At 36.3% G+C, this 23434-nt stretch overlaps 1 protein-coding gene across 3 annotated transcripts; it reads left to right on the forward strand.

Moving 5' to 3' along the window:
- The first annotated feature begins 1036 nt into the window (after window positions 1-1036).
- On the forward strand, window positions 1037-22817 carry LOC125059684 (retinaldehyde-binding protein 1-like). 3 transcript variants are annotated; one of them, XM_047664215.1, is made up of 6 exons: window positions 1037-1170; window positions 18191-18449; window positions 19202-19423; window positions 20168-20361; window positions 20591-20707; window positions 22238-22816. In XM_047664215.1, exons 2-6 carry the CDS (start codon window positions 18197-18199, stop codon window positions 22478-22480), a joined length of 1029 nt encoding a protein of 342 aa, XP_047520171.1. In that variant the 5' UTR covers window positions 1037-1170; window positions 18191-18196; the 3' UTR covers window positions 22481-22816. The 3 variants fall into 3 exon arrangements, with proteins under 3 accessions (XP_047520171.1, XP_047520172.1, XP_047520173.1); XM_047664216.1 differs by having other exon boundaries at window positions 1053-1178; window positions 22238-22817; XM_047664217.1 differs by lacking the exon at window positions 1037-1170 and adding an exon at window positions 13636-13735 and having other exon boundaries at window positions 22238-22817.
- Window positions 22818-23434: the final 617 nt, after the last annotated feature.

Genomic DNA, 23434 nt, shown 5'->3' on the forward strand with positions numbered 1-23434 from the left:
ACTTGTTTTAACAATGTGTATGAAAGACTACCTCAATGGCACTGAGACTTCAAACGAAACTTATCTAACATGTAATAACCGATAGTAAAATCTTTTCTGGAGCTGAAAATTAAGAGACAAGAAACTCAATATTTTTGTACAAATGTGGTATATTTGTATTGAAGAGTTATTCGTAACAATACGTTAATAAAAAGGCCTTGAAATAAGAGGACGGTGACATCTCAAAACTGTTACGAGGTAAAATACGTAAAATAATTACGATATTGCAAAACAACTTGACTGTTTTGAATGAGTTTTGGTAAGTATGGGTATGGTCGCTCGAAAGGAGGTAGGTCCTTAATCCTCATTACTCACAAACAATAATAAAATATATACAATTATGTACATATTAAAACATAATTTAATATTATTGTCGCGATGTTTTACACGTTTTGTCTAGACAGTTTCATGATTTTAAACTAATATAAGTATTTTTAACACATTTAATTTCGGTAAAAGAGTTATTAGAGGTCCGGTCTGGGTAGGCCTTGTAGTACATACCGGGACCATATCCAGGACGTACTAGAGAAGGGACAGCATGTATGGTGAATGTCATGAATGAGGATGAAGTGAAAGATGTATGTCAGGACTGTAGCAAGTGGATACTCTGGTCTCTGTCTACCTCTTTGAGAAAAGACGTATGTATGTATATAAAGAAATAAATAGAAAGTGTATTTATTTCGAACCAGTACGACTTAGTATGGTGTAGAACCATAAGATATTAAATAATTAACTATTTGCTGTTGTCCTACACTAATCAAAATTATAAAACTATTTGTCAAGTGGAGCAATAGTTGCTTCCTGTTTCCCTCGTGACATTGAAATTAGAAAACATCGCATTGAGGTCGAAGAAAGTTAGAAAAACGCAGTGGCCAATCGGCGGGAACCGGTCAAGTCTCGCCAGTTCCATTTTCAAAAAATCATTTTCTTTTTATTTTTTTATTCTAGAAAGTAATGTCTTTTGGGTGATGTAAGCCTGTAGTTTAGTATTCCTTCTACTCTTTGATCTTAATATGATCTTATGACAGTTGTAAAACGACTCTCACAACGGTGAGTTGTGTGCATTGATTTAACTATTTTGTCGTGTGTGTTGCTAAGATTCTGTGTGGATTGGACAATTCAATTTACTAGGTAAGTTGGTCTGTATTTTATTTAAAATCATTAAATACCTTTAATTACTTGTAACACCTGTAATTTATCGGTTTGAAAAGGGTACTTACAATTACTTATTTAAATAAAACTTATTTTATTAAACGGCTTGGATGAACATATGTATTTAAATAAGTACTTACATATTTGTTGTATAAACGCATTCATTTGTTTTATGAAAATTCGTTATTCATTTATTTTCTCCTGTAGTCTGTATCTCTATTAAGACATACATTTACATTTTACAGACATTTAAGAAATTACATGAAGAAAATTGAAATTCGAAATTTATTCATATTGCTTATGAATGTACGTACTAAGTAATGTACTATATACGCTTAAAAATGTCATTATTAAAAAAAAATGAGTTTCTTATTCATACTAGGTACATATTATATTTGTACTGAAACGTGGATAGTTCACAATAATTTTAAATACATATAGGTAACTTTATATACTTATGGACGTCAATAAAAAAATGATTATAAATTTACATTTATTTCTCAAATCATGGGCGTAGAATAGACGAAAGGAACTGGAGTAAACGTCTTTAAATTTTAGGTCTGGGTATCAGATTTCTGTATCTGTTTCATTTTTCAATGTAATAGCCACACGGAATATTGGGTAAGCCGGTTTCCTCACGATGCTTTCCTTCAACTGCGAATGTTAAATGCGCAGATAGACAGAAAGTCCATTGTTGCACAGCCGGAGATCGAACCTACGACCTAAGGGATGAGAGTCGCAAACTGCGGCCACTGTTCCGTCTTTTAATTCGCCAAGGTTTAAAAAAAATTGTATCTATATTTGAAAGCCTGTTAAGAATAATAATGAAAAAACGCGGAGGTATGCTGCAAAGGGATATCCCTACTAAAAAACCTTGTAGTGGATATTTCTTTTTGTAAAGTACAATTGTAAAAGTAGTCAGCCTTGTGCCTCCCGACCCTGGTTATTGGGTATAAATGCAATTTGAGTCTCGCGTTTTACACCAATGCGTGATCAATTAACACGCCCAGTACAAATCATTGTTAGTTGTTTACATTTTTCATAAAATCTCTTTATTTAAGCAATAAATATCTGATATATAAAGAAATAAACTATTAGAAGCCCTATCCAGACCTGTTTTTCTTGGTTTGGTAATAAATATAGCTCATACGCAGGGATAATACATTGTTGAATGGTTTATCGCTCACAAACAAATGTTTTCTTATAAGTACAGACTAGGCACATTACAAAAACAATATTAGATTTTTTTTGCAATGTCGTAAATATTCTCTAGAAAATGTATACACTTTCGTAGGATTCTAATCTATTTTGCGCGTGAGTTTATCAATTTTCGAAAATATGGGCGTGAAATAAAACAATTTATCTCTCGTTTAGAATCCTACGAAAGTTTATATAATTCCTAGGAAATTTATAAATAATACTATATAATGCGGATTTTGCTATCTTCCGGTGTCATATATCCCAAATAAATTAAATTTGGATGTGTATTTTTATACAAACGTTCTCTACCTACATTTAATATTAATAATAATAATAAAGCCACTTTAATTCCATACTGTTAAAATTTACATATCAAATGGGTGTTAGTTTTGTTATTTACGTTACTTCGTGTTCTGCATCGATCCATTTTGGGTAATGGCCTCCTTCTGAACTTTCCATTTGGATCTGCTTTTTGCTACCCCATAAACCTTAATTATGTCATCAGACTATCGCTTTTGTTTCTTTTACTGGAGGTCCCCGCCAGCTGGTGGCGTCGGCCATAAAGTATATCATAATCCTGCGGCAGAATATGTGGTACATATAGACATCAATCTGTTCCCCAGACAGCAATTCCGGATTCAACCTTCCAGCTCCTATTTCAAAGTTCAACCTTTAACATTTATTCGTACAAATTGGTTTTCTCTTTGAATCAGACTTAAGATCTGGGTCGCGTTACAATTTATCGTTGAAAGTGAAATCTGACCACCAACTGCTTTCATTTTCGTGGATCATTTGGTTTTTGGCTATATATATTTAGATTGAATAATTGCTAGCAGATGGAACATAAAGATCCCCATGAAACATATAAGCGTACGGTGTCGATCTGACCACCGCCGCTATTCTTGAAATGAAACTCGTGGAGTTATAAATGTTATGTTTATTGGCCGAACGTTAGTGATGGTGATACAAAATAATGCGGAGCGAGCTTATAACTAACGTCCGTCCGGCACGGCTGCGTAAATCTATCTGACTATACAAAATTAAAACTTAAAACTAATTCTAAAATAACACGCTGGTTAAAGGGACCGACGCTACCTGCGCACCCGCCGACCGTTTCCAAGAATAACATCTGGCTTGCAGCTGCGTTCGTCGGCTTTCTTAACTGTATTATTCGTTGTCCGTAACAGTCTCCCCTCAGCGAAACCTTCCTATGACGTGAAGCTTTCCGTAGGTAGGACAACGATGCGCGTCACTGGTCGTCTCAGCTTATGAAGTTTCGTTTCCACTTCTACTGATCGGGTTTCTCCATCAGGCCCTCTATGCGTTTTCGTAACAATTCCCCGCGGCCAAACATTGCGCGGCAGCAAGGGATCCATAATGATGACCACATCGCCGATCTTTACAGGGCTTTTCATTCTTGGCGTGTGTCCCCTGGCGTTTAAAGTAGGAAGATATTCCTTAACCCATCTTCGCCAGAATTCATCGGCTAATGCTTGCGCCGTCTTCCACGTTCTTTTAGTAACGTGTGGTGAGGTGCCTAATATAGGCATTGTGTCTGGAGCTCCAAGCAGAAAATGATTTGGAGTTAAAGCCTCTGGGTCGTCCGGATTTACTGGAACGTGCGTTAGTGGCCTTGCGTTCACACTGTACTCTATTTCAGTAATAAGCGTGCTGAAAGTTTCCTCCTTAGGGTACTTCTCTGTCAAGACGATTCTAATGGCGTCTTTTATTGTTCTTATTAAGCGTTCCCATGCACCGCCTTGATGCGGGGCTCCTGGAGCAATGTATCGCCATTCTGTCCGTTGAACTAGACATAAATTCTCGATCTCTGGAGTCCATTTTTCCATCGCTTTCCTCAGTTCTAAGTCTGCGCCTTTGAAGTTGGTCGCATTATCAGAATATATAATTTGCGGCCAACCTCGTCGCGCCGCCATTCTTCTTAGTGCCATCAGAGCCGAGTCCGTAGAAAGCGATGCAACTATCTCAATATGTACAGCTCTTGTACTTAGACACGTAAATATTGCTCCCCATCGCTTTTCATGACGGCGTCCTATCGTTACACAAATTGGGCCGAAATAGTCCATTCCACAATTTGTAAATGGTCGAATATGAGCTTCGGTTCGAACTCTAGGTAGTAAGCCAAAGTTAGGTTTTGTTGGCGCCTTTTTTCGAAGCACACACAATATACAGCTACGGGCGATACTACGCACCGTAGGCCGAAGTCGCAGTATACAATATTTCTGTCGAAGATCGTTCACGACGCGTTCGTTGTTAGTGTGCAGCGCCCTTCTATGCTCTTTCATAACGATCAACTTTGTAAACTTATGACGCCCATCTAATAGAATAGGATTTCTCGTCTCCTCTGCTATCGGTGTTTGTAACCGCCCACGTACACGCAGTAATCCATATTCATCGAGAAAAGGGTCGTATTTAGCCAAACGACTTGTTTTCTTGATTGGCTTCCCCTTCTTCAAGGTGTCGATTTCGTCTTGGAAGCTTTGATTCTGCGCCTCGCGTACCCATGCCAGTTCCGCATCTTTTAAGTCGCTTACGCTTAATCGGGTACTGCGATCCTTAAGCTTGCGTATAAATAGTTGGACGTAAGCTGTGGCTCTAATCAGCCATTCATACTGCGAGAATCTCTCTATATCTGGTAGATCGTTTCTGTTGGCTCTCCTTTCGATTACGGTCAAAGTCAGCACTTGTGGCTCGCAGCTTTCTTTTGGCCATGTTTCTTCAGGCCCGTAAAGGAACGCTGGTCCCACAAACCACCGGTCGTTGTCGGTTTTATGGTCCAACGTTATTCTTGTAGCATCATCCGCTACATTTTCCCTAGTTGGAACCCAACGCCATTGACTAGCATCCGTTGTTTCAGTGATTTCAGTCAATCTATGTGCTACAAAAGGTGGGTGCCTTGCTTTATCATTTCTGATCCACTGTAATACCGTCGTTGAATCCGTCCATAGCACGATCTTGTTTGGTTCAATTCTGTGACCTTCTCTAATGGCCACAGCTAATCTCGCTCCGATAAGGGCTGCCTGTAGTTCTAGCCGCGGTATACTCTGTGACTTAATAGGTGCCACCCGTGCTTTTGCTGTGATGAGTCTGACGTCAATTACATCGGTTCCAATTCGCCAATATGCCACGCTCGCATGTGCTTGTTCAGATGCGTCACAGAATACATGCAATTGTAGCTCAGCTCCCCTCGTGTAATTATACCATCTAGGTATCTTCAGTGTTTTTACATTTTCTAACTGACACAACCATTGTTTAAACTCCGAAGCTTGGTCAGTAGGAATTTCTTCATCCCATCCTGTCTTCAATCTCCATAACTGTTGTAGAATTATTTTCGCCGTTACGGTATAATAACTTATTAACCCTAACGGATCAAAAACTGACATAACGGCTCCTAAAGCTTCTCTTTTAGTCGGTTGCCTAATTCCCTGCTTCACTTCTTGAGGAACTCTGTGGAGGCTTGTGTTAAAGGAAAGTACATCTTCTGCGGCCTCCCATATTATTCCTAATGTCTTCTCATAATACAAGGGTGTGGTTCCCAACTCTTTGGGGCTTGTAGAGCGAAGCTCAGTAGGCGTAGCTTCCACTATCCTTTGTGAGTTTGAATTCCATCCAGCCAATGTAAACCCGGCATAGCTATGAACTTCAATAACTTCTTGCATTGTTTTTATGGCTTCGTCTTCGGTATCAAAGCTATCTACGTAGTCATCCATATAATGATTTTTTGTTATAGCATTATAAGCGTTCGGATGTGTAGTACGGTAGCACGAAGCGTTGTAATCCCTTACGCTGTGTGCTAGAAACGGCGAGCTCTTAGCGCCAAATATCAATGAAGTCATAACGTATTCTTTTGGAGGCTTATCTCGATTTTCACCCCGCCATAGAAACTTTTGAGCAACTTGATCGTCTTCGTTCACTTTAATCTGCAGGAACATTTCTCTAATGTCGGCTGTTGTCGCGTATTTTCTTTCGCGAAACATAAATAATATACCAGGCAATGATTGCAATAAGTCTGGCCCATCTAGAAGCTCATCGTTCAAGCATACTTCATTTGATCTTGCCGCTGCATCAAATACTAGACGAACTTTACCCGGTTTATTAGGGTTGGTTACAGCAAAATGAGGTAAGTACCACTCTTTTGATGTCAATATTCTGGTTCCTTCAACAGGGCGGGCGTAATTCTTCTCCAACAGGTTATTTATTTGTTTTGTATATGACTGTTTAAACTCATACGACTGATCCATTTTACGTTCAATGCTTTTAAGCCGCTTAAATGCCATATTATAGCTTTCTGGGAATTTCGTGTTATCAGTCTTCCACGGCAATCCCAGGTAGTAACGCCTTTCCCGTTTCTCTATTGTTGTATTGAACAATTGAACTGCACGTGCGTCGGCACTTGTTAACCTTTTTTTATTATTTATACCCAAGGCATCTATTGCAAAACTTTGTTTTAATATCGCCTCTAGACGCTCATCTATTGTTTCTTTGTAAACGTCGCTTTCTGCCGCCTTTATGCAGTGCAAAACACGTTCGTTGTCTTCCATTAAACTTCGTAAAGGTGCTGTACCATGTAAAATCCAGCCTAATCGTGTTAAAGATGCAGCCGGTTCATTTTTCTTCCCACTATACACTTTTCGGGAAACGATGAGATGCCAATTGTCTGCTCCAATTAACAATTGTGGTTTAGCTTCGCCAATCATTTGTTGGAGTGGTAACTTAACCAAATGTTTGTAGCGCAAATTATCCGCGCTAATTCTTTGGCTACCAATATCGAAATCACGCATCGTTCGCGCTTTCAAAGTGTAATTAGCACCTCCGTCGTAGCGACTGATGTCAATTTTGACGTGTTTGCTCTCAAATTCTTTCGTTTGAGAACTAACTCCTTGAATTTTCAGCGGCTTCTTTGACCCGCTCACACCTAATTCGAGGGCTAATTTTTCCTCGATGATTGTAATAGTCGACCCTTCGTCTAAGTTGGATGTTGATGGTTTCACCAACAATGGTTGTTGTTGTGGCTTGTGTACTACCCAATGCAACATCCTATGGTGCGCTTTTTCACACCCATCAATACCACATCGCTTTATTTCTTCCAGCGCTTTATCAATTATAATCTGCGGTTGCCCATAGCACTGATCTAGTGCGTTGATAATAAGCTCGGGATCGCAAGCTGTACTCAATAATAAGGCGACTGTTTCTTTAGCGGCTCCCGTAAGACATGTGCGTAATCTTGCCATGTTTTCCGCTTTAGAGTATTTGTAGAGCTTCGTGGAGTCTTCATAAGCAACTTTAAAGTAAAGCCAGTCGCAAACATTCCCGTTAAACTGCGGCAGATCTTGATGTAGTGCAGGGGGTCTGTTTGTAGCTGTTTTTTCACAGGCTCCGATGAGCCGTTCCATCCCTCGATCTTGGGATCGCGTTCTCGGCATGGAGGCCTCTTCGATAGGTGATATGGGCCGTTCTATTTCCCGAGACACATTCTGTATGCATGGCTTCACGCGTTCTGCGAGCACTGTGTCTTCTTCCCTATCACCCTGAGATAGATTATTCTCGCCGCCATGCTTTCTTAGCCGTTTATCTACCATAACAGTGGAATTGCTTCCGTTCCGCTGTTCTGGCAAGCATTTGACGATTTTCTTTTCACCGTCTGCTCTGGCTAAGTCAACGGCGATTCGCTTCTTTAACAATTTCATTTCAAGCTCCATCTCTTGTTCCATCTCCTGATATTTTAATTCGAACTTTTTTCTTAAATGTTCTTTTTCTAATGCGACCAAGCGTTTTTGCACTTCATATTCAGCTTGCCTTACACGGGATGCTTTCGACCTCATCGTATTTCTAGAGGTCTGTGATGCTGAACCCACAGGTAACAACGTTGAATCAACGGCTTCGTTCCTCCGTATTGATTCAACTGACTCCCTGTCGTGTGTAATATCGGCTAGTCTTCGTTGTAGTACTTTCGATGGTGATTCTAACGGCATGTATTCTGTCCGTACATCTTCATCGATTTCTTCTGCCCTCCTAGCTTGTCGGCTTCTTGTGTTCATTTTGAAGTCGATTGTGTTCTTCGCTTCCATGAACTGGTGGATAATGCTTTCCTTCAGTGACCCACAGCAGCAATACGTCGATGCGGCGAGTCACTTTGTACAGGCGATGAAGTCAACCCTCTGCACGTACTCCTGGGATCGCAGGTAGTACTGCCGATGAAAATCTTCCTGGGATCGCAGGTAAAATCTTCCTTCTTCTCGGCGTCGATGCGTAGAGTATTATTCTTCTGGTTATCCGGCTTCTCGAAGGACCAAACTATAAGCGTACGGTGTCGATCTGACCACCGCCGCTATTCTTGAAATGAAACTCGTGGAGTTATAAATGTTATGTTTATTGGCCGAACGTTAGTGATGGTGATACAAAATAATGCGGAGCGAGCTTATAACTAACGTCCGTCCGGCACGGCTGCGTAAATCTATCTGACTATACAAAATTAAAACTTAAAACTAATTCTAAAATAACACGCTGGTTAAAGGGACCGACGCTACCTGCGCACCCGCCGACCGTTTCCAAGAATAACATCTGGCTTGCAGCTGCGTTCGTCGGCTTTCTTAACTGTATTATTCGTTGTCCGTAACAAAACAGCTTTTCAGCGTTCCACCTTTTGTGCCTACGAACTCAAAGCCGCTCTTGACTTAGTCAAAAGGCTTAAACAGTCTTTTGTTTCGTCACTATGGATACAGTGTGGACTCAGTTTCCGCACTAAACGCCCATTTGGTCCTTCGTGCGTAAAGTCCTGGATAATTAAGCCAGTCTAGCTTCTTCCAGAAGCTCATAATTTTCCTGGACACTTCACAGGCTTTACGGAGCGACCTCACTGCTCCAAGGATTTATTTTCGTTGGGAAGCCGTGTGATTCGTTTGCGCTGAAACTAGGGACTGTCTGTCGCACCAAGGACATGGCACAGTTATGCCACTATATACACAACATATAGGAGATATATGTGTTTATAGAACTTAAAAGTTAGTGATAACTCTGTTAAAATACAGGCACCATTTCGTCTTGTTATAAAGTTTCCAATAGTTATAGTTAATAGGTTAATAAATGCAATAAAATAGCGGTCAATAGAATGGGCGTTACAATATTGGTTTTATCGTAAACGTAAATTTGAGGGAATCGCTATTACAACAATTTCGCTAATTTCATTTCTTATTTTGAAACATTTAAACAAAATGCTTTTGCTAATTCTCCATAGTTTTATATGATATTATTCGTTACATTTTTTAAGATCCACAAAGGGTCTTTTAACAGATCTTGTGTGTAACAGGTATATTTCCTTAGCTAATATTACGACATCAGCAACGGAACTGTGCTGATGGCCTGTGTCAACATAAGCGTAGTTTCAAGGCTAAACATGTACATAGTTTAATTCAACAAGGCACTTGATTTTAAGTTAGATTTAAATCGAATTTTCGTGTCGTGATTTCGAAACTAAAATTATGTTCTTACCTCAACACGCTCTGAATTTGTTGTTTGTTTTGTTAGCGTGTCTCTAGCACGAGTTTATTTGTTTAATAAAACTAATAGATATATATAACTAAATAAAAAATATTGGATGTCAGGATAGGCCTGAAACAGTTTCACAGATAATAAAAAGAATGTATACAAACATGACAGCGCAACGTTAATACCCGTAGACAATATAATATTTAGGTGATAACTTAAAGACATACACACAATTATAATAATGAAGAAATGTATAATTTTTTATTTTTTATTAGGAATTCAAAAACAGGTCGAGTGTAGTGTGAGAATTGTGTAAAGAACACATTATGTGAAGAGGCGCGCGAAACCTAATGTTAAACTGAATGTCGTGAGTGTTAATCGTTCTTTTGCATAACTTAAATAGTAAAAGGTGGTGCATTTTTTTAACTGGTATTAAGCTAATACTAAGATATTCATAGTTGCGTTAGTCGTACAATTATGTAGCAATAGATGTGACACAAATTCTACTGGGTTTAATAAGGAAACGTACGCGCAGATTGCCTCAATAATATTGCTATGAGAAATTTAAATAGCGTATTTAATCGATTGATAGGTTGATTTTGAAATTCTAAAACGAAACACCATTAATTTTGAATAATTCCCGGCCATACATAAAGAATTGTTAAAATGGTATTATGTATGAGTCACTGGCTGGTTGTAGAAAAAAATCCGAACACAAAGAACCTTTTTTTACAAAGTTTTATGTATGCCTTGCGGGCTGGTTATAAAAAAAAATAAAAACATCACAGAAAAATTTTTGAATTAAGAATCCTAGGAATTAGAATAAATATTTTGAAAAATCGTATATTTTTTTAAGCTTACTTATGTAAATTATCGTCTCATAGAAACTGTTAATATTTATTGTTACAAAAATAAATATCAAGACATTCTTGATGCTGCCTAAGCGCATATCCGGACTTGTAACATATGGATAACATTGTAACACAAGTACACGGGCTTGTGTGTATTAACTGTATTTATATAAAAAAATCGCAAAATAAACAGCCCTGACTCGTATAGTAATGATTGAACACATGTTGTGTCCGGGGGATTATTTGTTTATAAAATGAAACTCTGATTATTCCTTATTCTTGATTTCCTATATAATGTTTAGGTATTAAATGCCACTATTTAGAAAAGTAGCCAAAGAAAGAAAATATCAATTTAACGATCAGGCAACGACATATCAACTTACTAACAGTGTTGCCAACTGAAAATAATAAATCACAATTCACAATGGTATGATTCACTCGGTCTCATTACGCTTGGCTGGCCTGTACTTTCTCCTGAGATTTCCACTAGGTCAACTAATCTCACGCTTATATACTATAAGTGCACAAATTTGAAAAGCCTAATTAATTCTTGAGAAAAGTTCTTAAATTGCAAAATTGTTTTAATTAGAGGTGAAATTTAAATTTCGAAATTCGAATAAATAAACAGTGTATGCTTTTATAAATAAAAAAGTAATTATTCATTTGTATATGGTAACATTGGTGTCACCATTTTCACTGGGAACCCTTTTAAGTAAAATATACTAGTGCAAGGCGTAGCTCTATATGGACAGGTACATTGTGAAATATACCTTAAAATAAAGCAATAAAGATGTAATTACAACAAGTATTCTAAGCCATTACACATAGTTTATAGTGGAAGCAAAAAAATTTACAGTAATTAAGTAATAGAAACCCCAAATTTTTTATGAAGATTAAGATATGGGAAGTTATATGCATGGGTACCGTCAAGTTCTTATGGATGGCTTCATCCTCTAGCCCTGCGTAGAAGTGGGATCTCTCTGCATCTTCTACCGCGTTAACCTTGAAGAGTGTTCAGAGGAGTTGTGCGGATTAATGGATGAATAAAAGTATTTCAATTTTTCAATTCGACTTAGTCCTTCAAGAAAGGAGCGTACCAATTCTTAAAAGGCCGATAACGAACATGCGATCCTTCTGGCAATGTGTCCATGGGCGGCGGTATAACTAAACATCAGATGAGCCTCTTGCCCGTTTGCCCTTGTTCTATAAAAAGAAATAATTAACATCAGGTGAGCCTCCTGCCCGTTTGCCCCCTGTTCCACTTCTGAAATGGTACAATCAGAAAAACGTAGTTTTGTCTCCAACATACAACGTCTGATATACGTTGGCGACAAAAGAAGGTTGCACGTAGCAATTACTTAGGCGATTGTATGACTGAAGCTTAGGTAGAATGCCTAGAGCTGTTTGAGCCAAGGTACGTTTTAATAGTGTAAATTAAACTAAGTGTAGACTGTAGAGACTACACCACTTAGTATGAGTGTGATAATTTATATTAACGCATCAGATGGCACTAATAATATGATGACCTAGGTTCTAGACTAAAGAAGGTCTGTAAAGGTGTAAAGAAACACCTCTCTCCTCCAACACACCCTTAGGTTGGAGGAAGGTCGGCCAGTCTAATTACTGACTTTCCGGTGCGAAGCCCTCAGCAGTCGAAAATAGTCCAAAAGCACGATTCAAGGATTCCCATATCACCTCGTCGTCCGTTGTTCCACAACTGAGCGTTTTTTAAAGCAGTTTTTGTCGCACACCACTACTATGTGGAACCAGCTGCACATTAAAGTAATTCCGAATCAATTCGACTTATGGTCCTTCAAGAAAAGAGCGTACCAATTCTTAAAAGGCCGGAAACGCAGTTGAAGTCCTCTGGCAATGTGAGTGTCTATGGTACTTTTACTTAACATCAGGTGAGCTTCTTGCTCGTCTACCCCCTGTTATATAAAAGAGAATGACGTAGTCGTACTGATTATAGATAATTATTTAAGATTTTCTTATTTGGTTTGAGTACACAAGGAAGATACTAAATGAATTGTAGTTTAAACGTTTAACCATTTAGACATATTAAAGCGATCAAAACAATATGTCGTGGTACACATAAACATGGTTCCTGGTACTTAGAATTTATTGTTATTACATATATGGAATGTAATGGATCTCATGACAAAAGGACGACTTCAATTTATATGTTAATTTTAATGAGTAATTTGTCGTTGAAATTTTCCAATAATTATTAGTATGATTCACGTGATCAAATTTATTAAACTGTGTTCAGGGGGGGCGTAAGGAATTTGTATTTTACTAGAAATGAATAAAAAAAATCACTTTATTTGACGGAAAATAAATTACATTTTGTACTTACATTCTAAAGGTTATAAACACACAATAGGCAACGAATCGTTGCGTTCTCACTATTAATTTTGGTTAACCTCGTACATAAAATAATTCTATGAGCACTAGCGTTTAAACTAGGCCTAGCCTGTATCTGAAACGCTAGTTCCTTCCAGTGTCATTAACAAATTGGTTAAATGTTAAATACGTATCAATAAAAGAGCGTACCGATTCTTAAAAAAACACTTGCGAACCCTTTGAGTGTCTATGGGTGGCTGTATTTCTAACATCAGATGAGGTTCCTGCCCGTTTGCCCCCAGTAATATTTTAAAAAAATAGACTATCTGTGGTTCATTATGCATTTGATGTAATACCGATACAGGAAAATATTTTACTTTATGTGACTATCATACAAGTGACTTTTGTACAATGATTATTTGTTCATAATGACAAATTAAGACAATATAGAACATAAATTGTCCATGGTAAGCACGTGTAACCCTCAGACCTCAATAGAACCAGGTGCCCAGTACTCAATGTCGCAATATTTCGGGAGGTAACGGTGAAAACTGGGTGCATCGACCGTCAGTCGGGCATCAGTCGGGTTTAATAAACCGTGGTGTAATGTTCTATCCCGAAATTCGAATTTCGAAAATGTGATTGTAAGTTGGTTGTCTATAGTTTGACATTTTATATTCTGTGACTAATTAGCGAATTCCCAAATCGAACTGATTACTTAACAACTAAGAAGTTTTATTGTTTTTTACGTATTTAGATACATATTTATATGGAAGAAAATTTATTTAAAAAGTTTATATGTTTTGCTGTTTAATTAACATTTATAAAACGATTCGATTGATACTTTATTGTTACCTTTTTACTTTTTTTTTATAATTTTATGGCCTGGTAACGAGACCCTTTTTACTTTTTCGTACTATCAAAGACAATTAAAGTGGGTTTAAAAAATATACATAGTCTGTGCCACTTATACACAATATTGCGTAGCTTTGAACAGGATTGTAGAATTTACTTGATCGCGTGAAATTATGCGTAAAACAGGCGTTAAAATAATTTAGCCTGGCCGGAAAGCGATTATTTTAATAAGGAATTACATTAAAAGTTGTTATCTCGCATTTAATGTTTGAAAAGTTGTTTACATTTCTTAATCGTAATTACAAGTTGCATGAGTAGTTTGAACTAGAATGTCCCAGATTAATTATTATTAATTCTTTATAGGCAAGTAGGCGATAGGGGTTTCATTGTGTTACTTGTTTGTACCAAGTTATTTTTTCCTATATAAATATATAGAATATGATTGGACTTGGCCGGGGTTTGAACGCTACAATAGTTTTGCCACCTCCTACAGAATTTAAAATACCCCTAAACATCGTTTAAAATTTTAAAAAAGTAAGCTCGGCTTGTGAGCTAATTTCGAATTAGCATTGACAATACATTCAAGTAGTAAAAAATAGCAGTACTTTCGCTCTTGGAGTTTTATTGCTTTTTGATATTTCAGTTATTATGCTTGTGCTTTTTAAAAAAAATCTTGTATAAAGTACCCCTTAAAATCCCCCTAAATAAAAACTAAAAACTCCCCAAGACATCTCGATTCCCCCCTAAATTTGAGGGGAAAGAAGTTGGCATCACTGCTACAAGTACAATATTCTCTAACTAGTTACTTTGATATAACTAAAACGCGTTGTTTTGCACTTAATTTCTCTGCGATTTACATATACAAAACACAATACATATCAAAGTACAGTAGACTTGTAATACGAGTATATCCATTTCATTAACCTACATACCATTTTCGTCTTTATTTTGACGGGTTAAATAACATTTTCCCTTGCGTATTAGTAACCTTTAGTATGTTACTGGTACGCTTCTAGACTTTAAATTACTTTTAAACTTTTGATACAGTTCTTGGAATATTAATGACATTTGTAAACTCTATATAAATTTAGCAATATCTTTATCTTGTTTCTTAGCCTACATAATACAAATAAATTTAAAACTTACTTAAAAAGTGTGGTTCATGTGGCAGTGTACCTTTACCGTTTATGTATCGTTTATATATATTAGTACTAGCAGACCGGCCAAGCGTTGCTGTGGCTAAGGTTTTTGTTATATTACATAGTAGCAAACTATTCAAGGGAAACGGTAGGAGAACACCAGTCATGGGGACCACCATGCTTTTTTGGTGGTTATGCCATTAAATTGTAGCTTATGTGAAACGTTGGTACAGCGCCATCTGTTAGAATTGTGACTATCAAATAAAAACAAATATTGTGCAATAAAATAATATTGCGGGTATAAATTGAGATGTAAGCAAATTTGATAGATATCGGTTCGGTAGTTTAGGAGTCCATAGCGGACAAGCAACGTGAGATATCTTAATCTCTAACGCTGGTAACCTAAATTGCGATTGATACATCGTGGGAAGCAGTGCCAGCTTGGGATTACCATGACAATCTAAGCAGATTTAATATAATATATCTATGTGAATTGTAGAAAATATATATTAACAATATATAAGCCTCTCAAAGTCATGAACATTAAAAATAACAATGAAAAATCTTGTTATAGGCCGTCATAGTATTACGTACTAGAACCTAACGATCACAGGAGAGTGCCGTGCCTTCTTTAGGCGACGCGTTGCACTTGTTAATGATTATATATTGATTTTGTAATAAGGCTTGTTAAATATTTATAAATCCATTTTTAGTTACGAAGAAATATATAGTTTCTAAATAGACATATAAGGAAATAAATTGTTTCTATTTCATTAAACGCGTAACTGATATTATATTGCGAAATTAAAAGGACTTAACCTTCAAACTCATGCGCACTTTCACTTGAGTCAACTTTCACATGGTAAAAGTTGTAGATTTTATCACAATGGGTTGATTCAAATTGCTCAAAATTTGCTTTTAATCTTAAGAGACTTAAAGAAAGTAACTTAAAGCAAACTTGCAGAGGTGTTTCCACCACACTCATATTAAGGGGCACTCATAGTAAGGTTGTGGGGGGGGGGTCTTTGATTTTCTTATTTGGTGATTACGTCAACAGTAATTATTTACATTTTTACACATATTATCCACACATTGTCTATGCTTTAAAAAGAAAAAGCATTATCGAGGATTCATAATAATTAAAATTAATACTTTTATGTTTGAGAGCTTTGCTTACTTTTGCTGACAAAAGGAGGGGGGGGGGGGGGATAAACTGCAATAAATCTGCTGACGTAATAATTGAATAGCCCCAATATTTAATTAGTAATAGGTATACCAGTATTTTGATAGTTTGTCCATGTAGAACGGATGAATGAGGAGCGGCTTTCAAATATGATATACAAGGCAACTGTGAATGGTGAAGTCGGAAATGAGTAGTCCTTGACGATACCTGTACCAAATCCAGGGCGTATTAGATAAGGGCCAAGTTAAAAGTTCCCAAAACACGACGATCTTCCATGGTGAGTGCCATGAACGTGGATGAAGCGAGATTGCTATTCTCGGGACCGTAGCATGTTGTCATCCGTGGTCTCTGTCTCGGTCTTGGGGAAAGGCGTAAATAAATAAATCAAGTATTTTGTAAAGGAAAGTATACTGTTGTGGTATAAGCCCTCGAATGCGATTTTTACTGAGGCTTCAGGCTCATAAGAGTGAAAACGATGTATCTTTTGAAATGGGAGAAAATAAGACTGTAGCTTAGTTATTCAGAGTACCCAGTCTTTTGAAAGCTATTCGTTGGGAGGGCTTCTGTTTACAGAAGTATTTTTGCAGTGCAGTGTGATATTGCACATATATTATATTAACTTTATTATTCAGAAACCCAACGAATAGGTTAGACGCGTTGAAGATGCTGCCCTGCGATTCTGTAACTCACTTTTCAAACTCACACAGCGGTTTTCGCATCGGCGGTCGCTCTCAAATTAGTCCTGAAGCAGTAATTTTATGATTTGGCATTCTGAAAAGGTGGGATCTTGTAGTTTATTGTTTATCAGAATGCCAAATCATAAAATGACTGCTTCACGACTGATTTCAGAGCGACCGCCGATGCGAAAACCGCTGTGTGAGTTCGACAGAATCGCATGCCCGGCTGGTCATATTGTAGTCGCGAAATGTCCACAATTTTTTCATATTGTGGCTGTCTAAAGATTTAAAAACTTCTTGTGTATAGAGTAGAAAGTATATATGTACTTAGGTATACTATACTATTTATTGATTTTTAATTATTACTATATATGTTAAGCAAATTGTAAATACTGTTTATTTCAGTTGCAAATAAACATTCTAAAATCAATCTTGGTGTCGCATATAGCTTTTTCCTTTGCCCATAGGACAATTACGAGCTAGGGATAACGAAATCATTCATAATGCAAGTGTTATGTTGTAATATCATTATATAATCTGTATAATAAAGGCTGTATTATATAACTGCTGGTCAGTAGATCATGGGGTCTCAAATGTGGGCCAATGGTGTAATGAATAAAATACCGTTTCTTCGAAGATGTTACGGTATTCTGCTGCATAATGGAGTTTTGAAATACGCATTCATGGATTTCAAGGTCACACCTACCTTATGTTTATTCCAGATTCTCTAATATCGGATATTTTTATAATTTTGACTAGTACTATTCTAACTTAATTAATGCGAGGGTCATCATCATCATCAGATTTCACATGAGCATTGACCAACTGCTGACACGGCTGACGTAGCTGTTTCAAATTTTAATAGCTACAGAGAGTAATTTTATAAATGTGTAAATAGGTGTAAGTAATATTTAAGATGGTGTAATAATAAATTTGAATATCGCTCTATCCTATTCATTCGCTTTCTGGTTAGGCTTTATCTGTAGGGCTTGGGGATCCATAGGGTTGTTAGGTTCTTAGGTCTCTCTCGTATATTCAGTTATCTAGTGCAGTTTGCTAATAGATACACTACATATACTATACAGATACTACTGACATTTAATATATATATATACATTTAAATATACATTTCACAGTCCACTGGCTGGCAAGCTGTACACTACCCTATTTTACCCAGATTTATAAGTTATAAACACGCGAAGAATATAACAGGACTGTGAGAATCAAGTAATCTTCGATTTTCAGTTAAACATGGCAACATCAGTCCTACAACCTGCTGAATGTCGTCGTGATCCAAAACTTGACCATGCCTCTCTCAGACTCACTGAAGAGGAGCGCCAAGCTATCCTGGAAGCTAAGGAAAGGGAGACAGGGGAGCTGCCTCCTGAGCTTCGTGAAAGGGCCAGGGTAGAGATAAGGGAAGAATCTGCGTTAAGGGAGGAGGCTCTCGCGCAAATGAGACATTTTATTGAGAAGCATCCAGCGATTAAGAAGTGTAGAACAGGTTAGTTGATTTACTTGGTACATAGAATATAATTATTATAATTTTTTGTTCGCACAAAACGTAGATTTCTATCACTTATGTCCATTGTCCAATTCGTTATCAGTAAACTAATAAGTTGGTCTGTTTATTATAGTAAATGTAAATATTATGCTAGAACCACGCCCATTATAGGTAATTCTCGTCTAAAGATTTGTCTAACCAAGTTCTCTAGGAAATGTTGACAATACTCAGAATTAGATTGTGAGATAGCACGTATTGCATTTTTTTTTAAAGACAATTCATTCAAATTGACCTAGTCCCATGCTAAGCTGGTGAAGCTTGTGTTATGGGTACTAGGCAACGGATATACATACATATTATAGATAGATAGACATATAAATACATATTTAAACACCCAAGACCTAAGCACAACACCAAATGCTCATCACGTCGATATTCGTCTCAGCCGGGGATCGAACCCGGGACCCATGAATTCGCAGTCAGGGGTACTAACCACTAGACCAATGAGTCGTGAATAATAGCAATATTTATTTACTTCGTATTCCTAAAGCTTACATAAATTATATATATAACACAAATTATACTAAACATATAGCCAAAGATGGAATTCATAAAATAAACAAAAAGTTTCAAATGTTTACGAACAAGTCAAGGCTTAAATAGTGGTTGTTGTATGTACGGACTGCGCGATACAAAACTGAATTTTGCAAGTTAATTTTAGGCTTTGGAGTTATGGTGGTTATTTTTTTCAGATACCCCCTTCCTACTGAGGTTCCTGCGTACCAAGAAATTCTCAATACCACAAGCCTGCTCAATGCTTGAGCGATACCTGACAATTCGCCAAATGTATCCTCAGTGGTTCCAGAAGTTAGATCCATTGGACCCTAAGTTGGCGGCGGTTATAGATGCTGGGTACCTGGTGCCTTTACCCAAAAGAGATTCAGAAGGGAGACGGGTCGTGCTTTCTTGTATGGGTGAGTATAGTAAGCCTTAGATACCTTTGCTATTTAAACTTCAGTCAAACACTAAATCAATTACTCTTTTAACTTGAGTACTCTTTCGTCTCTTTTCGCCAAATTGTATTAACGCTTTGATGAAAAGAGACAGATAGTACTTGTAGTTTTTTTTCACTTTCACACTCCTGCGCCATTTTGATTGTTAAGTAATTATTTTGAGGGATTAGCAAAGAAAGAGTAAATTATATGAAATGAATTCTCGGATTAAATGTACCCGTTAATAAGATCTCAAAATTAATATCTGTAAAATTGGAAAGTATAAAAAACACTTATTAACCTCATTAAGTTTGATTAGTCATATTTAATTTAGTCATAGTCAAACATTTTTTTTATGGGACAGGGTGGCTAACGCGCTAAGAATTAATTATTGCTGCTTTAGGAAAGCGGTGCATTATTATATTATAGATACGGAAGTCATTAAGACAAAATATATATTTTTAAAAATTGGACTATTTTAAATATTTTAACACTTATTTGCGAAGATGTTAAAATTAATCCGATAATGTTGATATGATTATCAAAAAGGATATTTTTGTTCCTAATTTAAATACTTTCTTGTTTATTTATAGAACAACAATTTTTGTTATTGCTCAGACTATTTTCTATCCGAATAAATCATTAAAATTGGTTCACTGACGTAACGTATATATTAAGACTGTATATATATAGTATTTTACATCACTCAATGAATGATATTTTTAGGCCGCTTTGACCCTTACGGATATGACAGTTGTGTGATGGCGCGAATCCATTCTATGATCGTTGAGTTGCTTTTGGATGAGCCTCGATCCCAACTCCTTGGATACACGCATGTGAACGACGAGGCTGGTATGCAGATGCCCCACGTGTCATTATGGTCACTAAGTGATGTCAAAGTCATGCTCAATTGTATACAGGTAATATCTGTGGTTAAGACTTTGTTTATATGAAATACTTTGACTACGGACATTGTTATTATATTTGCATTTGCATGCATTCAGTTAAATAGGTTAACAGTATAAGACCTATTAAATTAGATAGTAATAATAAAAGACAATTGAAACGTATTTAACCCATACCATAATTTAAAATTATAATTCCTCCAATTTTGTATCTTATCTTAATAATGTAATCTACGTTTTGCAGAACTCTACGCCAATGCGCCACAAATGCACGCATTTCGTCAATATTCCCCACTATGGCGTCAAATTCTTCGAGTTTGCTGTTTCTTTATTGAGCGACAAATTAAAAGATCGTGTTATGGTAAGTTATTGTGTAATTAAGAAGTAAGTAGAAGCAGTTATTTCTGTGAAAGAAGTTGATTTACCACGGATCTCCACTTGCTACAATCCTGACATACCTCTCTCGCTTCATCCACTTTCACAACATTTATAATGCATTCTCGTCGGTAATGGAAAAGTAAAATTTTGTGAACAGAAAATACCTGAAAAAAAAAATAATGTCAAGAAATATTTTAATCGAAGGCACAGTAATTTATTGCCTGTATCTCGTGCGAGCTCCCTCGAAACATAATTATAGTAGTACATCATTTAAGTATGCGCTACACGGTATGAAACGGCGGTTTGAAACTTTGGTTTCAAACCGTGTGGATAGTTGTTTTATGCCAAATTTCGTTTAACCTTGGTATGCCCTTGGCAGCACGCTTTGCGTTGCAAACCGCGACCAAAACCGTTGGTTTGAAACCGTCTAGCCGCTTGTTTAAAACCACGCGTTCGGCAGTCGTGCTGCGGCGGCGAGGGTAGACGCACGCGACGACGACGTTCTTCACAATGGCACAAGAAGCAATTAATGAACGTGAAGTTATTACCGAATTGCTCGAATTATACAGAGAATTGCCATGTCTTTGGGATAGGGATGTGAAAAAAAATCTATTTTTTTTTACGTGATTTTTATATTTAAAATAATCGATTATTTTTATAATTGAAATCAATCATAGTCGATTTTTATCTGCCACCTCCCGACATTATGTCTGGAATTTTATAACCCGGACCTCGAACTATTAGGGATATTCGATATACAACGATGTTTACAATGCGATACATTGAATCCGATTCTTTGAAGATGTATTGTTTTTTTGTAAAACATCGAAAGGATAACTTAAAAGTAAAATAAATTTATTCAGCAGCAAAAGACTACATACAATTAAAAATACAACAAAAATACTGCAATGTGCTACTGAAAAGGCATACACTCAGCATTTATCAAATTTCACCTAAAATCTATCAAAACGAAATTTAGTTAATTTCGATTTTGATTATTCTTAAACGTTAATTTGTGTTTATAATTTCTATTGTTTACTTTTAATTAAAAAAAACCATGAAAAATAAAAAATTAAGGGTGTTTATTTTGAAATTGATTCAAAAATTAGGAAAAAATCGATTTTTTTATGCAGAATGTCCATCCCTACGGAGACGTCTTATCAGCGCAACGTTATTTTGGACACTGTTGGTTTTAAACCGTGTAGCCGAAAAGCGCAACTCGCTTTTATTTCGTTTCAAACCGCCGTTTCATACCGTGTAGCACATGCTAGTGCAAGTTACTTTACAATTTTCAATAAAACCTTAAATGCAATACCGTTTATTTTATCATCAAACAACATGCGCAATTTATATTTCGCGCCTTTAGTTGTGCTTAGTTACCATAGAGTATAGGTTAGTTGTTCTAGAAAGATGGGGTCGAGAGTCGAGACAAGCCAAAAGGGTTGCCAGATAAGCTAATAACAGATTTATGTTGTTTAATATTGTTAGAAGAATCTTATTTATTTATTTTCAGTTTCACCGAAATACCGACGATTTGAACAAGCATGTTGATGCCTCAATACTGCCCAAGGAGTACGGAGGCACCGTTCCTTTAAAAGACATGATCGAAGAACTAAAACGCAAGTTACTGAAGCATAGAGAAGACTTACTTGCACTTGATGACTTGTGTATAGATTTACATGCATTAGGAAAAAATGATTTGACGCAAGATATACATTCAACTGCTGGTTCTTTTAGAAAACTTGAATTAGACTAGGTTTTAATCACTTAAAAATCCTACTTCTATAAATTGGTATAAGTTTACTTATGTCTATGAGATAAATACATTTAAGAGTTATTATTGTTTATGTAGTTGTTTTCTGATCAAAACCTAATTCAGATATGTTTTGATATAGCGTTTTAAAGCAGGCTTTAACGAAATATAACATATTTTTATAATAATTAACAATGAATCCTTGTGATATTTTTTGAAATTATACCTGAAACATTGACTTTTTAGTAATGTAAGTTTAAAAATGATAATTAATATAAAAAACATAACAATTGTTTTACTTGACATTAAAAACATATGAAAAGGTTTACCTACTTGCCAGCTGCATTCATTGTGAAATAAATTTACACACACACACACACATTAAGATCAGGTTTAGATCTCACTTTTTAAAATTAAGTTGTAATATTGTAAAATCATAAAGTAAATTGAAAAAAAAATTGGTTGACTATGGTATTTACGCATTAATTTAACTAATAATTTGTATTATTTTGTTAAATTTACAACATAATGTATTAACCTATAACTAAGTTTATAAAGGGGAAATGGTAGCCCTCGGTGGAGTTACGTTACCACTAATGGATTACAAAAAGGAACGAGGCAATTTTATTTTGATGACAATGATTATATGATATATTTCATGAATATTATTAACGCATATTCTATGCAGTATTCTATTTACTATATTACAAATTTTAGTTATATTAGTTATTTTTAAGTTTGCTTGAATAATAAAGTAAATTTCTGGAAAATACAGTTTTTTACTCACCTTGGACGGCCTGAATGTAATTGATTAAAATATCCTTAAATACTGTGGAATAACGCAAGCAAGGGGTTAATAATCGTATTATCCTAAGTAGTGAGAAATCGAGACGAATGATCTTACAGCTACGCACATCATTCAATAAAATTGTGAACTATATAGGGGGTAAGATCTGT

This window comes from Pieris napi, chromosome 20 (assembly GCF_905475465.1).
Source record: "Pieris napi chromosome 20, ilPieNapi1.2, whole genome shotgun sequence".
Taxonomy (NCBI): Eukaryota; Metazoa; Arthropoda; class Insecta; order Lepidoptera; family Pieridae; genus Pieris; species Pieris napi.